This window comes from Notolepis coatsorum (genome assembly GCF_963971535.1).
Source record: "Notolepis coatsorum genome assembly, chromosome: 5".
Lineage (NCBI taxonomy): Eukaryota > Metazoa > Chordata > Actinopteri > Aulopiformes > Paralepididae > Notolepis > Notolepis coatsorum.
In genome coordinates, this window is record NC_140169.1 from 115,082,301 (window position 1) to 115,097,396 (window position 15,096).

At 49.0% G+C, this 15,096-nt stretch overlaps 1 protein-coding gene across 2 annotated transcripts in view; it reads left to right on the forward strand.

The window, feature by feature from the left end:
• Positions 1-318: 318 nt before the first annotated feature.
• fermt1 (FERM domain containing kindlin 1) overlaps positions 319-15,096 on the forward strand; it is a 39,103-nt gene continuing 24,325 nt past the window's right edge. Inside the window, exons 1-2 of one of the 2 annotated variants that reach the window (XM_084315026.1) lie at positions 319-378; positions 5,305-5,475. In XM_084315026.1, coding sequence (XP_084171152.1) covers positions 5,325-5,475 — 151 coding nt within the window. In that variant the 5' untranslated portion in view covers positions 319-378; positions 5,305-5,324. Of the gene's footprint in view, positions 379-488; positions 672-5,304; positions 5,476-15,096 lie in introns of those variants that run through there. The other variant, XM_084315025.1, reaches the window with a different exon arrangement.

The following is a 15,096-nucleotide window of genomic DNA, read 5'->3' on the forward strand; positions in this document are numbered from 1 at the left end:
ACAGTACTACTAGGATACTTTGCATACAAATGATGGGCTACACAAAGACACACAATATTAAACACAAAATGCTACGATGTTGTGTCGTTGCTTAAAACAGTGTGTTGTACTCAGAGGAAACAGCATAAAAGCGCAAGTAAATATAGTCCACTTTAAAATGATAATGATTACCATAGCCATTTATAGTTTAATTTTAGAAAGCAATTCGCTATCATAAGACCATGACTAACGCTATGATTCATCTTGACAGGATGTGACTAATAATATGGAACAGATAATAATGCTGATGAAGAAAGTCAGCCAAAGCAGCCGACATCTCCTCAGGGAGCCGTTTCATTAACCAACACCTCCCAACAGCTCCGTGGACGTAAACAACAGGTATGTGTCTAGGGGGATTTTGCTCGCAATTCGTCGTGAAGTGTGTTTTGTGGGTATAGCATACGGATACAGAGCAGTAACTTAAATAATAGTACATAATAAGAATTATATTTTGTAATTATTTCAAAGTTACCTTTGTATTTACTTTACTGTGGGGCGAGCCCACTTCCTCTACCTGTTGAGTGGAGCGGGGCGGGTTTTATTCCCAGGGGAGAATCATTCCTAGTTCATTCCGCTGGTCAAGACATTTCTCTGAATAGGCTGGTACCGACAGGAAAAAGTTTTAAATCAAGGTAAGCTGAGTTTCCACTCTGTCTTTATTGAAATAAATCAGGGAATATATATATATATATTAAACGTTGTATTATTTATTTTAAGTTGCATTCTTCTTTAGTCCTTCGATAAGCTAATCTTTGTTGTCAAACTATTGTTGTTTAGAATTATGAATAAGAGCTATTAGTGTCATGTATTGGTTGATATTGTCTGGCTATATATTGGCCCCAAGGCCAATTATTATTATCATAACAATAATATTAATAACAATGTAAATCATATTCAGCTCAGTCATTGCCCTAATTACTTCTGGTAGACACATGAGTGATACATTCTGGCTTTGGCACATTATGACTTGATAGAGAGAAGCATGTGTGTAATATTCTCTACATTATAGTTGCGTCAAAAATAAGTGCCCTTTGTTATTATGTTTCATGAAGTGCATTCAATTGAATTGACTAGGCCTACAATACCAACAGTCTCCTCCGCAGGTTTTGTTCTTTTGTGTAGTTCATGTGTTGTTATGGTCGTAAACTTGTGAATGCATGTAGCGCAGTAGTAGGCCTGCGGTTGCGAGTGTTCACAGTGTTCATTAAAACCTACAGCTTAGCTATCCTGCATGCCGCATTCCCATTAGGCTATTAGATGGAGAGTATGGGACGCGTAGGTATTCCTACCCATGGCCTCAAGCTAATACTGTAAGACCATGTGTGTGTGTGCGTGTGTGTGTCTGTCTGTCTGTCTGTCTGCCTGCTTGCCTGTGTACGTGTTTATTTCACTTCTGTGCTTCCATTGTTTATGAGGTTTTGTGTGGCAGAGCCGAGCTGAAGGGAGACCAGGGTAGTGTGTTAACTACTGCTGTTGTTTTGCAATGACTCTCCTGCTCCGTGTTCGTGTCCATGCTCGTCACACATTCCACAGATGAGCCCACAGCGATCCCAAACTCCATCCCTCCCTCTTTCTCTCCCCCCTCTTCTGCTTCACCCCTTCTGTACCTGTGTTGGAGTATCCTCTGTTTGCCCCCATCTCTCTCTCTCTCTCTCTCTCTCTCTCTCTCTCTCTCTCTCTCTCTCTCTCTCTCTCTCTCTCTCTCTCTCTCTCTCTCTCTCTCTCTCTCTCTCTCTCTCTTCTCTCTCTCTTTCTCCCCATCTCCACTTAATTTATCCAGAGGAATGTTATATTACAACTATACTCTATTTTTCTCTCTCTCTCTCTTCCTCAGTTGTCCTCGTGAATATGTCAATTGTTATATTGTAACAAATATAATAATATACATTATGCTATGTCTCTTTCTCCCCATCTCCACTTAATTTGTCTATATTGCAGCTATTCTCTCTCTCTCTCTCTCTCTCTCTCTCTCTCTCTCTCTCTCTCTCTCTCTCTCTCTCTCTCTCTCTCTCTCTTCTAGGAACTCGTGTTGGTCGTGATGATCGCTGTGTTCTTCCAAAGCTCCCTTGACCATTTTTTTTCCTGCCAGCGCTTTCCAATGTCTATATCTCTTCTCTTCCTTCCTCTCCTTCTGTGTTGATATTTTATTCATGTGTGTTTGGGCTCAGAACAGGGCCTCTGGGCTTGTTCTCTCACTCGCTGCAGAGACAACAGGTGATGTCTGTTGCTTGCTAGGTGGCCAGGCTATGCAGCAACACCGACAGAGCTTTTTCTATTGAACTGCACGTTATCCCGTTGAGTCGTTGACAGGGGGCCAAGTCCAGTTCAGCCACTCACTAGGGTTTGGTACCGAACTTGGTACTTTTAAGCATACCGACCGAATTACATCGGTAGTACTGAGAAACGATTCATGCTAGATCAATCGGTACCTTTACATGTTTAGTATAAGAGTGTAATATACTAGACAAGAGGGAGCCTTTTCCACAAATATATATATATATATTACTGTCCCGTCACTTGGGTCTTTAGAAAGACCAGACAAGGTCAGAGGAGTTTGATCATATTTACTGAGGATGGCCAGATAATGTTGATATTTAAACATTTGAAAACATAATACATGATCATGCGATTTATTTTTTGTGGTCTGTTATACTTACAACAATACATAACAATGTTCTAAATAAATAACAATGTTGAAATTGAGATTTTTTTTGTTGTTATTACAGAGAGAGTTAAGTACCGAAAAAAGGTATCATTGGGTACCGATACCGAATTCCAGGAACTATACTCTATTTTTCTCTCTCTCTCTCTTCCTCAGTTGTCCTCGTGAATATGTCAATTGTTATATTGTAACAAATATAATAATATACATTATGCTATGTCTCTTTCTCCCCAGGCCATCTCCACTTAGTTTGTCTATATTGCAGCTATTCTCTCTCTCTCTCTCTCTCTCTCTCTCTCTCTCTCTCTCTCTCTCTCTCTCTCTCTCTCTCTCTCTCTCTCTCTCTCTCTCTCTCTCTCTCTTCTAGGAACTCGTGTTGTTCGTGATGATCGCTGTGTTCTTCCAAAGCTCCCTTGACAATTTTTTTCCTGCCAGCGCTTTCCAATGTCTATATCTCTTCTCTTCCTTCCTCTCCTTCTGTGTTGATATTTTATTCATGTGTGTTTGGGCTCAGAACAGGGCCTCTCACCATACCACTCACACGCACAGACACTTTGAAATGTGCTCAAAGGGCACGGACTCCTGCTTTAAACAGGGAAACAAATCTGCATTGATAAAAGGAAAACTAAATCACTTGTGGTGGTAGCCGTTAGGGGTGTAACAGTTCATTGATTTGGATAAATGCATGAATTCAAAAGGCAACAATCCGGTTAAATCCATGTAATGTGTTGATGTTGATTCGGATAATTAAAGGTCCCCTTCACTCGTGTTTTTTTTATTTACTATACAGATTGTTAATTGTGCAGAACTCGTCACCAGAGCACCCGTTTCACATTATTCTCCTGAAGGGAGGGAGCTTCTCTATACTTCCTTAAATTCTAAGCTGACTGTGTGACTGTGCATGGCTTTGTCAGTATTCCAATGTACAGCCCCACCCAACCCCACCCCACCTACCCAACCTCCTCCAATGTACAGTTTCCATGTCAAATGTATGTCAGTATTCCAATGTACAGTGTCCCCCCCCCCCCTACCAACCCCCCCCCCCCCCCCCCCCCCCCCCACCTCCAATGTACAGCCCCACCCCACCTACCCAACCTCCCCCAATGCACAGTTTCTATGTCAAATGTATATACTCTTCTTCTGGATTTTTTTTAGTATCACAAACAGTACTGTATTTGAAAATCTGCTATGTCATAAATGTATAGATGTAGCAGTACTGTCTATCTGTATGTCATGTGTGTCATATGATGAATTGAAAATGGGGGACCCTGATGGAAACAAGACGAAAGTCTTTCTCAGGTCTGCATCCTCTTAACAATTGTATGTATTGAGCTGTACTGTACTGTACCCATTCTGCAATCTGTTAATAAACTTTTCAATCAATCAATCAATCAATGACTCAAATAATCTTGGGAACCTAGCATGGTCTCTATCGCCCAGCTTGCAAAGAGAAAGTTAGCTGGCTTGGATGAAGACATCATGGGAAGATGTGAGGGGGGAAGGGGATCTATCTTTCATAGATCCTTGTATTCTGAATGAGGGCAAAAGGTGTAGGGATGCTGCTAAGCCATTTTCAGTAGTCTATTGGTGAAAAAGGTGGTGAAAAGACCATACCAAATAAATTGTTATTCACAATACAACATTCTTTAAGTGTTCGAGGAATGGTGCCATAGATATTCAAGAGCACTCAAACTCATTTTGTTTATAGCCTATGTGTTCAAGACTTGACATGTTGTAAGAAATGCGAGAAATGTTGTAACATGATTTTGTTTGTTGGATCGCAATATATCGTATCATATCAATCATTATTCTTCTGAATTGAATTGTATCGTATTGCAGAAAAAGCTGTTAGATCGTCAAATATCAAGCTGGTGCTTTGACAATCTAAATGGTATTGTGGCACCCCTAGTAGCCGTTGTATACGTTGAGTCACGCCACTCTCCACATCTATCTTGCATTAGTCGTCCTAAACAGGATTTGAACCCTGGTCTCTTGCATTGGAAGCCAAACATCTACTGGTCAGTGAATGAGGGAACTTAAAAGGGGAATACCACCCATTTTAAGAATTCACATAATGTTCCTCCTATGCCCCGACAGTTCAGGATCCCCCTTTAACCCTTTCACTACCACACTACAGAAGGTTAACCTTTCACTACCTCTGTAGTGTGGTCGTGAAAGGGTTAACCGTCTGTAGTGTGGTCGTGAAAGGGTTAACCTTCTGTAGTGTGGTCGTGAAAGGGTTAACCTTCTGTATTGTCGTATTGAAAGGGTTAACCCTTTGGTAGTGTGGCAGTGAAAGGGTTAAGGCTACTCTGCTACAGTCACCCCTCTTTGATCTCCCACCCTGTTGAGAACCCGTCTGATACACGGCACCGCTGGAGCACACCTGAGAGACCTGCGCAGGAAACCAGACATCTGTCAGGTAGCCACAGGGGCAACTCCCCTGGCCAAGTGACACATTACTTAGGCTTCAGGCAGGGCTACTCTGCTACATTTAGGAATTGGAAATTGGTCAACGTTGTGACGTTGATTTGTTTTCTATGAACCAATCAGCCATATGACAGCATCCTAAGTATACCCCCCCCCTCTCTCTCTCTCTCCAGCCCAGTCTCCTGTCAGGACCATGATAACAGCAGCAGAGTATGGCAACACGTCATGGGAGCTGTCGGTGCAGGTGGACAGGAGAGACGGAGACGAGTCCATGAGGTTTAAACTCAGAGTGAAGGGAGACCTGCATATCGGAGGCCTCATGCTCAAATTGGTGGAGAAGATCAGTACGTACATTGTGTGTTTTTCAGATTACACATTAGTTGATTTGGGATGGCTAAACGTCTAAACAGCAAGAATGTAGAACAGGATAAGAAGAACACGGAAGTCAACAGTTTCCCTTCATAGAATGGTAAAACTTGTAGAATGCACTGTTCTGTTGCAAAAAAGTTAAAAAGCCATACATTTTTCATGGTTTGGCAAAAAAAACCTGTACAGAGCAACGTGTTTCAGCCCAAGAGAGCAGGATAGCCAGCCTGCCTGGCCCCCAGACGAAGGCTCCCCTGCCTGGCTCCCAGGTGAAGGCTCCCCTGCCTGGCTCCCAGACGAAGGCTCCCCTGCCTGGCCCCCAGACGAAGGCTCCCCTGCCTGGCTCCCAGACGAAGGCTCCCCTGCCTGGCTCCCAGGTGAAGGCTCCCCTGCCTGGCTCCCAGACGAAGGCTCCCCTGCCTGGCTCCCAGACGAAGGCTCCCCTGCCTGGCTCCCAGGTGAAGGCTTCCCTGCCTGGCTCCCAGGTGAAGGCTCCCAGACGAAGGCTTCCCTGCCTGGCTCCCAGACGAAGGCTCTCCTGCCTGGCTCCCAGATGAAAGCTCCCCTACCTGGTTCCCAGACGAAGGCTCCCCTGCCTGGCTCCCAGGTGAAGGCTCCCCTGCCTGGCTCCCAGACGAAGGCTCCCCTGCCTGGCCCCCAGACGAAGGCTCCCCTGCCTGGCTCCCAGACGAAGGCTCCCCTGCCTGGCTCCCAGGTGAAGGCTCCCCTGCCTGGCTCCCAGACGAAGGCTCCCCTGCCTGGCTCCCAGACGAAGGCTCCCCTGCCTGGCTCCCAGGTGAAGGCTTCCCTGCCTGGCTCCCAGGTGAAGGCTCCCCTGCCTGGCTCCCAGACGAAGGCTCCCCTGCCTGGCTCCCAGACGAAGGCTCCCCTGCCTGGCTCCCAGACGAAGGCTTCCCTGCCTGGCTCCCAGACGAAGGCTCTCCTGCCTGGCTCCCAGGTGAAGGCTCCCCTGCCTGGCTCCCAGACGAAGGCTTCCCTGCCTGGCTCCCAGACGAAGGCTCTCCTGCCTGGCTCCCAGACGAAGGCTCCCCTGCCTGGCTCCCAGGTGAAGGCTCCCCTGCCTGGCTCCCAGGTGAAGGCTCCCCTGCCTGGCTCCCAGACGAAGGCTTCCCTGCCTGGCTCCCAGACGAAGGCTCTCCTGCCTGGCTCCCAGACGAAGGCTCCCCTGCCTGGCTCCCAGGTGAAGGCTCCCCTGCCTGGCTCCCAGACGAAGGCTTCCCTGCCTGGCTCCCAGACGAAGGCTCTCCTGCCTGGCTCCCAGATGAAAGCTCCCCTACCTGGTTCCCAGACGAAGGCTCCCCTGCCTGGCTCCCAGACGAAGGCTTCCCTGCCTGGCTCCCAGACGAAGGCTCCCCTGCCTGGCTCCCAGGTGAAGGCTCCCCTGCCTGGCTCCCAGACGAAGGCTCCCCTGCCTGGCTCCCAGACGAAGGCTCCACTGCCTGGCTCCCAGACGAAGGCTCCCCTGAGCTGGAACCCACTGCTCTATGCAGCGTTTTGCCAAGCCTTAGAAAAAGAATGGCTTTTTGCTTTTTCTTTCTTCAACAAAACAGTATGCCTTGGACATTCCTTAAGTGTTCCTTGAATATCCTGCAAGTTTTGTGATTCTAAAAAGGGGACAAACTTAAGCCACTTATTTCCTATCGATCCAACCTATCCCAAAGAACGCCTGCTTCTTGTTTGCATAATTAAAGACTCCTATCTAATTATTAAAAACTTTACTACGTTTGGGTGAGTTTTCTGTTTGCAGATCTCACAGAGACTTTAGATAATTTTACAACACCCACGCAGGTGTGCTTGGTGTGTGATTTCATGTTGCGAATATGAGAGGAATCGCGGGTAGAAAGTGGAATTGTGTGACAAGCTGGGATGCTGCTGTGGCTCAGTTAGGGTTGGAAGGGGGATGACCCCTTAGGTGAATGCATGCACGATGGACCAGCAATTCCAATGTCCAGGTAACGGTGATATTTTGGTTTAAAATGATCAGTGGGCATTGGGTGTCTAAACATCCCAATGTATCAATTAGACCACATCCTATAGTGTGTTTCAAGCCTCAATGCTTCAGTCTCTCCCTGCAGTCCCAGTCCCAGCCTACTGTAGTCCTGAGGTGGGCCACGCCCTTATTTACCCTACATTCCTCCACACTGCACTGCCATTGTTCTTCAACAATGCTTTGGCAACATAGCCTCAGGGGCTGAAGTTCCACTGTGATCTGAATTGATCTGATATCTCAGATCACTCCGCACAGGGAGCCGTGATTCCAATATGAAAGTAGTTCCAGCCTCTGATCATTTCACTTTGTGGCTTGTAGTGAGGGTGTGTGTTAGGAGAGCTGTTGTGGTGTTGAGTGTGTGTGTGTGAGACATAGTCAGTGACTATGACTAAGCGGGCTGTCATCAGCAGACTGGACTTGCCCATGTCTGAGTTCAGCCAAAAGCCATAACATGAGGTCACTCAAACTCATAAAGCCACACCTTAGTGTGCTATTATGTGAAGCACACCTGCACACCCAACAGTTGATCTATGTGACCAGAGGACTCTGCTAATTCTCTCGATGTAGGATTTTACATAAGCAGTGATTGGAAAAATAGCACTACACTACTAATACGGCTACTGCTACTACTACAATAAAATCGCTACTACTACAACTTCTGCTACTACAATAACAACTACTACTGCTGCTACTACAATAACAACTGCTACTACTACTACAATAACAATCGCTACTACTACTATTTCTGCTACTACAATAACAACTACTACTGCTGCTACTACTACTACTACTTCTGCTACTACAATAACAACTACTACTTCTGCTACTACAATAACGTTAGGTTATGGCTATAACCAAGTTCTATGAGTAATGGTGACGCTCAGCATCACACTTGCACTGTACTTCACTTCGTGCACGTGCACTGAATAAAAAATTCCACCATGTACCTTTTAAGGCTGAGCCCGAACCCTGTTTTTAGGGTTCGAACGTTCGCCAGGGTTTATCGAACGAACGTTCGAACGTTCGTTTTTTGTAAATATTTTAATAAAACTTTTTTTTTATTACATTGTTTTTTTTATATATATAATTTTTTTTTATTATAGATCCTACGGAGGGCGGCATTGCATAATCTATTGGTGAAAAAACATGTTGTTTACAGTGGTGGCTGTTCATGTAAACATGTAATTAAACAAAGCACTGAGAAGAAAATAAACAAGCTACTGAGTACTGCATCAAAGACTCAAAGTTCCTATGATAAACAATAGCCCTTGCACACCGCAGTCACGTAAGGGGCTAGATAAACAAAAGCATTCGTTTTGTGGCATTAACGTTATATAGTTAGTGTTACACGTTCAATAACAGGTATTCACTCTTGGTCGACGGGAAGGAGAGAGGCGCGCGCCTCGGCTCCTTCCACCGTCTACCTCGGAACGGGGGACGGCAGAGAGACAGAGACACCGGCGCGGGGGTCCCGCCGGGCTCCCAACACGCCTGCCGCCTTGGCCAGAGTTGTTTCCAACGCAACCACCTCCCGCCATGAAGCTCGCGCTCCGTGGCCGAAAAAGGCTGGTATTCATTAATGATCCTTCCGCAGGTTCACCTATGGAAACCTTGTTACGACTTTTACTTCCTCGGCGGGGAGCTAACGCTACGTTAATGCTTCTCTCAAGCAGATCAATGGCGGCATTGCCGGAAGTAAAAAAAATAATAAACGCTTGCCGATTGGTGGTAACAGCAGAGGCGGGTGCAAGCGGTGTGACGTAATTGGCAGAATCGCCTGTCATTCAATCAAAATTGTTCTATTGCATTGGTTGAGACTAGAGCTCTGGTTGAGTATCCAGCAACAGCCCGGCAGAGACCATACTGGTTGAGCCGAGCGACTCGGGGGACGCGCCGCTTCACATCGCCTCACCGTCGTTGCGCCTGCTTTATTTTTTTTCACCGAACGTTCGAACCCATTAATTAAAGTCCGAATGTCAGCTTAATGAACGAACGTTTGAACGTTCGGGCTCAGCCTTAGTACCTTTACATCCCAACATTCGTCTGGCCACACCCCTATCAGCTTACCCTCATAAGCAGGTGTGTGGTCACCTACTCGCCTCCTTCCCAAGCTTTCACCACAAGGTGAGATCAAGGGCCGCAGCGGCGTCTGATGCTGAGCGTCACCATTACTCATAGGACTTGGTTATAGCCATAACCTAACGTTCTATTTCGTAATGGGTCTCGCTCAGCATCACACTTGCACAAGGGAGGCTGAGCGAGAGCCATAGCCCGACAAATGTACCCCGCTGAGGCCCCCCACAACCATCAGATCGGGGAGGACCGAGCCCCCCCCGACCCTCCCTAATGGAGGATACCCTCCCTATTGGAGGCTTACGGGAGGGAGACGGATCCGACCGTGCGAAGAGGCACTCAAGCAACTCAACGCACAGGGTGAGCAGACCGTGGCTTGACCCCACGACTACACACACGCACAACCCGCATGCCACCCGGGAACGAACGGAAGGAACAACCTCGTTACTGCCCCCAGAATCACGGGGTCAAGAGCAAGCCCAACCCCGTGGCAAGGCCGTAGCAGCGGAGCGCGAAGGAAGACCCAGACCCACTGAAGGGACTGGATCCCCTGGAAAACGGGGGCCCGGAGAGGTCAATGACGCCAGGCATCAAGACCCCACCAGGTGGTCACTTAGTGACCCACATCGCCAGCGTATTCGGATAAGGCCCCTCCAAGAGCGGGCCCTTTCCCCCCAATAAGATAAGATAAGATATTCCTTTATTGATCCCCTTGGGGAAATTCAGGCATCATAGCAGCATGGGGGGGAGGGGGGGGGGGGGTACAGGTAGTAAAACAACACAGTGTACAGGTAGTAAAAACAACACAGGCAGTGTAAACTATTTGGTCAATATGGTCAATATAATTTACTATCTGACTAGCTGAAGAAATATTCACATTATTCACAGTGTCACATAAGGTGCAGTATGCATAAGGTAGTGTTATAATTTACTATCTACTGAGTATACATTATTCACCGTATCACGGTATCCACTGAAATATACATTATTCACAGTATCACAGTATCCACATAAGGTGCAGTAAGCCTAAGGTAGTGTAGGTTGTCCTCCTTGGGTTCCTATAAGTCCCAGGTCAATGTCTGGTAGCAGTCGCTGTCGCTGCCCCCTGTTGTGGAGGCTGCAAGTCGCTGCCCACTGTTGTGGAGGCTGATGGCCGCTGGTATGAAGGACTGTCCGAGGCGGTTAGTTGAGTGTCGGGGGGGAATGAGTCTGTGGCTGAACGAGCTTCTCATCTTGACTAGCTTGTCGTAGAGGGGGTGGTAGGGGTTCTCCATGATGGCAGCCAGCTTCCTTATAATCCCCCTCTCTGCCATCACCTCAAGTCTAGGTAGCTCGACTCCCACCACGGAGCTAGCCTTCCTCACCAGCTTGTTGAGCTTGTTGGTGTCCCTTGAGTTGATGTAGCCTCCCCAGCATGCCACAGCATAGAAGAGGATGCTGGCCACAACAGACTGGTAAAAAGACTGCAGCAGTCTGTTGCACACATTGAAGGACCTGAGTCTCCTCAGGAAGAACAGCCTGCTCTGTCCCTTCCTGTAGAGGGCCTCTGTGTTATCCGACCAGTCCAGTTTATTGTTCAGGTGTACCCCAAGGAACTTGTATGAGTCCACCATCTCCACATCCACCCCTCGGATGGAGATGGGAATCGGGGGGGGCCTCTTCTTGCCCCTCCGGAAGTCCACCACCAGCTCCTTGGTCTTACTGGTGTTGAGTTGGAGGTGGTTGCTGTCGCTCCACCCCACGAAGCTCTCCACCAGGGCTCTGTACTCCTCCTCATCATCGTCGGTGATGTAGCTTACGATGGAGGAGTCATCTGAGAACTTCTGCAGGTGACACCCGCTTGAGTTGCGGCAGAAGTCTGAGGTGTAGATAGCACACCGCCTGGCACACTGACCCTGCAGAACAGGCAGTCAGCATGGCCGTAAGCACACAAAAAAGTTCAACCAACGGAAGCAGGCAGCGCACCGGGGAAACCAGGCAACAGGCTGTAACCTGAGCCTGGAGCACTGCGGACGAGACAGGCGCCAAAGGAGTCAGCTGAAAACAGCCGCCCCGGCGGAAGGGGCGTATGCTGGCGTTGTTGATCACCATGACAAAGCCTCCATTAAAAACCCCAGAGAGGTTGAGGCAGAGAAGACTGACATGATTTGGCAGACGTCATGAACATGCAGGGGCACACTCAACCGGGTAACCCGGGAGTTGATTCTGCTCCAACACACCAGGGAACCAACCACCCTGTCGTTACCAGATGCGGTGGTTGTTCCTATAACCCCTCAAGAAAAAAGGGTTATCCCAGGTCTACGGTATCAACGAAACGTTACTTCGGACCGGACCCGGCGGCTCGGGACGCACACAGGGTTACTAGAGGAGGTCCAGAAGACCACCCCGACAGCCCTCCCTCCGCCATGCGTGAGAGAGGAGCGAAGAAAAAGAGAACCAGCCCCTTATGATAGTGCCAGGTACAAAAGAGTACCCAACAAGGGTCTCTATAACGCCTAACCTTGTGACACCCCAGGCCGACCCGGCATTTTTCCCCCCGAAAAAAGCCCAAGTCCCTCAGGGTACCAGAACAGCAGATCTGCATCCCCGGCGGACAAACGGGTTAACTGACCTGGACCAGCGCGACCAGAACCAGTCCCATGCCCTAACCACGCCGACATGCCTACTCCAGGAGAAGGGGCAGATATGCGTGTTGATCTAAAACATGAAAAGAGGGCGCCACCCAGACGGCCGGTGCGAACCGCGCTAGGTGGCCCACCCCAAGGGCGTGAAACCCCTCTACATATGTTCAGATCCATTCCGTTATCATCCCCCAGATATGAACGAGAATCCGTCGAGAACCAATAACAGGTTGTCGGAAGAGGGGAAAAAAACTCCATGCCAGTTGCTTTATAAAAACGCTGTTTTAACCACAAGCAACCAAGGCGTACTAGCTACCCGCATGATCTTTAACAGAACACCCCGAGCTAGCACTAAGCGTGCGTCGGGACACAACCACATCAATGAACAGGCTATTTAGACCTTTCAGTGAATCCCCAAGGCGCCCAGGGGAAACGACAAGAGGGGTGTGGCGCTTCCTATACTCCAACTCTTTTTATTAAAAAAGAAGGAAGCACCAACAGACATGAATCCCATTTTACACAGCCGAGGGTAAAAACTGTTTACATTTTTACATCCAGTCACCCCTCTCACAGAGGATTTAGACCGGAATTCCCCAGAGAGCCTTCCCACGTGAGTCGTAGAATGAAAAAGCCATGGTAACTACGAGTCACGTGACCAAGTGACTCAAGTTACACATAAAATCGAGCGTAGTGGACCCGTAAGTCCTACGCTCTATCCCGACACTTTGACACAACAGATCGTACGTAAAGATCTAACTCACGGAAGCCATCGTCATAGCAACGTGCGTAGTGACGTATGCCATGACGGGGGGGAACCCAACACTCAACGCCTGTTTTTAATAGGAGCAGAGTCAGGGCAACCCTTCCCCCCCCCCTCCCTGCCAAGGCGCCTAACGGCTTGGCCCCGACTGGCCTAACAGGAGATGAGAAAACCCCCCTGACCAATCAGAAGTGGGAAGGAGGGGTTTATTCGGCACCCCCTCACAAACCCTTCCCCCTACACACAATAACAACTGTAGCATATGAAACCTTTGGTAGAATGCTAATGAATAGCGCAAGCTAATACAATGCACGCTACCCACAGATAACTGTGAACAGGGTTTACAACAAAACCAAGTCGCGTGTGTGTGTGAATCCTACACCCGCATTCCATGTTGTACATAAAAAAACACTGATAGAGAGAGTGAACGGCTGGGCCGTGGAACGTGTGTATACGAGCATTACTGCAACTAACACAATAGTGTTGTAGCTCAACATTACTTCTTGTGTAAGCAACAGACCATACAACCAGCCTCTACCTGCATGTGGAGTGTCAGGCCGAGGTAGAAACCTTCCTATAACTGAGTGTAGGCTGCAGACCTTGCTTAAGCTCATAACACGAATGCAACCCTTCTATCAATGTATACTAGTGAAGACTCACACTTTGCAACCTCATCATATGTTTTGGTGAAGAAACACACAGTTTGTTAACAAAAAATACAGTCCCCCTTTAGAGGGGACCTTTTATTTTCGAACAAATCAAATTATATGAGAGGCCGGGGAGGGGATTAACAGAGGGGACCACAGGGGAAAAAAGTCACTGGGCCTAGTGGCGCCTGCCACCTCGAGCCGCTCGGGATTTGCCACCCCGGGAAGCCCCGGAGGGACGGTAGACAATCGGTGGCTGGTCACGTCGATCCCTACCGTCTCCTCCAGGCGTAGATGGGCCGGCTGCAGCAGCGGCGCTGTCTCTCCTCCTGGCCTTCTTCGATGGGCCAGCAGTGGCGGTGGAGGCAGTAGCAGCCACGGCGGAGGAAGCTCGACGACGTGGTAGCCGTCTGACTCCACCGGCGATGTCGGGAGGGGGAAAATGGGGTTGGAGCACGGATCGCTCCTCTGCCATTTCTCTGCACGTTGAGGTCATCAATTGCAGGGCCGTCCCGAACAGTCCAGCATCTGAGAGGGGTGCCGTCAGAAGAGGACTTCTTTTCTTCTCCGGTACACGGGCCTGCTCCAGCCAAAGGTGGCGCTGGTTCAGAGTCGCCAGGGCGCGCATTTTCCCAGCGGCTATGGCCTGCAGCTGTGTCAGATGCAGGATAGCTCCTGCCGCCTGGATGAGCTGGTCATGTTGTTCATCACTCAGCTCCATGCCGCCCGTCAATACCCCGGATATGAATCTTGCCAGCTGTGCGATGTTAGACGCAGCGGCTAAAGATTGTGTTCCGGCGATAAAAGACTGGTCGCTCCAGTAAGCCAACCGCCTCGCCGATTTTCCTTGCGGAATCGGCTTGCATAAAGGCTCCCACACCACCTCCGGACAGAGGAGCGCGGCCATCGGCCTATCCAGACGTGTCACGCCCTCTCTCATACCGTCGACCAAACCCGCCACCCACGTAACTCGTACGTAGGCGGGGGTGAGGCCCATGATGTGGGATACCACCTGGCCCCGACGAACATAGGCCCCCATTGAGGGGAAAAATGGGTAGACAACGTCCACCCCTCTCACCAGGCGACGTTGCCAGAGATGACCTATTAGATCATCAGGGACAGGAACAGGCAGTGGCTGCGGCAGCGGCACGCCGTTTGCAGCGGCCGCCACCGCCATAAGCTCGGGAAACAAAGCCTGCAGTTCCCCCTGCAGACTTTCCTCCACCGAGCCCGCATCCCTCACATGCAGCAGGCTTCGACTGGTCAAGGAGCCACATTCTGATGTGGCTGATAGTAGGGCATCCTGCCGACGAGTCCGAGGGTCTTCCCCGACGTCTTCAAACAAGGCGCCCCAAGGAGACATTTCACCCCCCTCCAGTGTTACCTGGACGGGCGGGATACTCGTCTCTACCGGGCCTTCAAATAAGAACCTGTCTGCCTCTACCATGTAATCCTCTGTTTCCATCGGGCAGGTAGAGACCGACGCA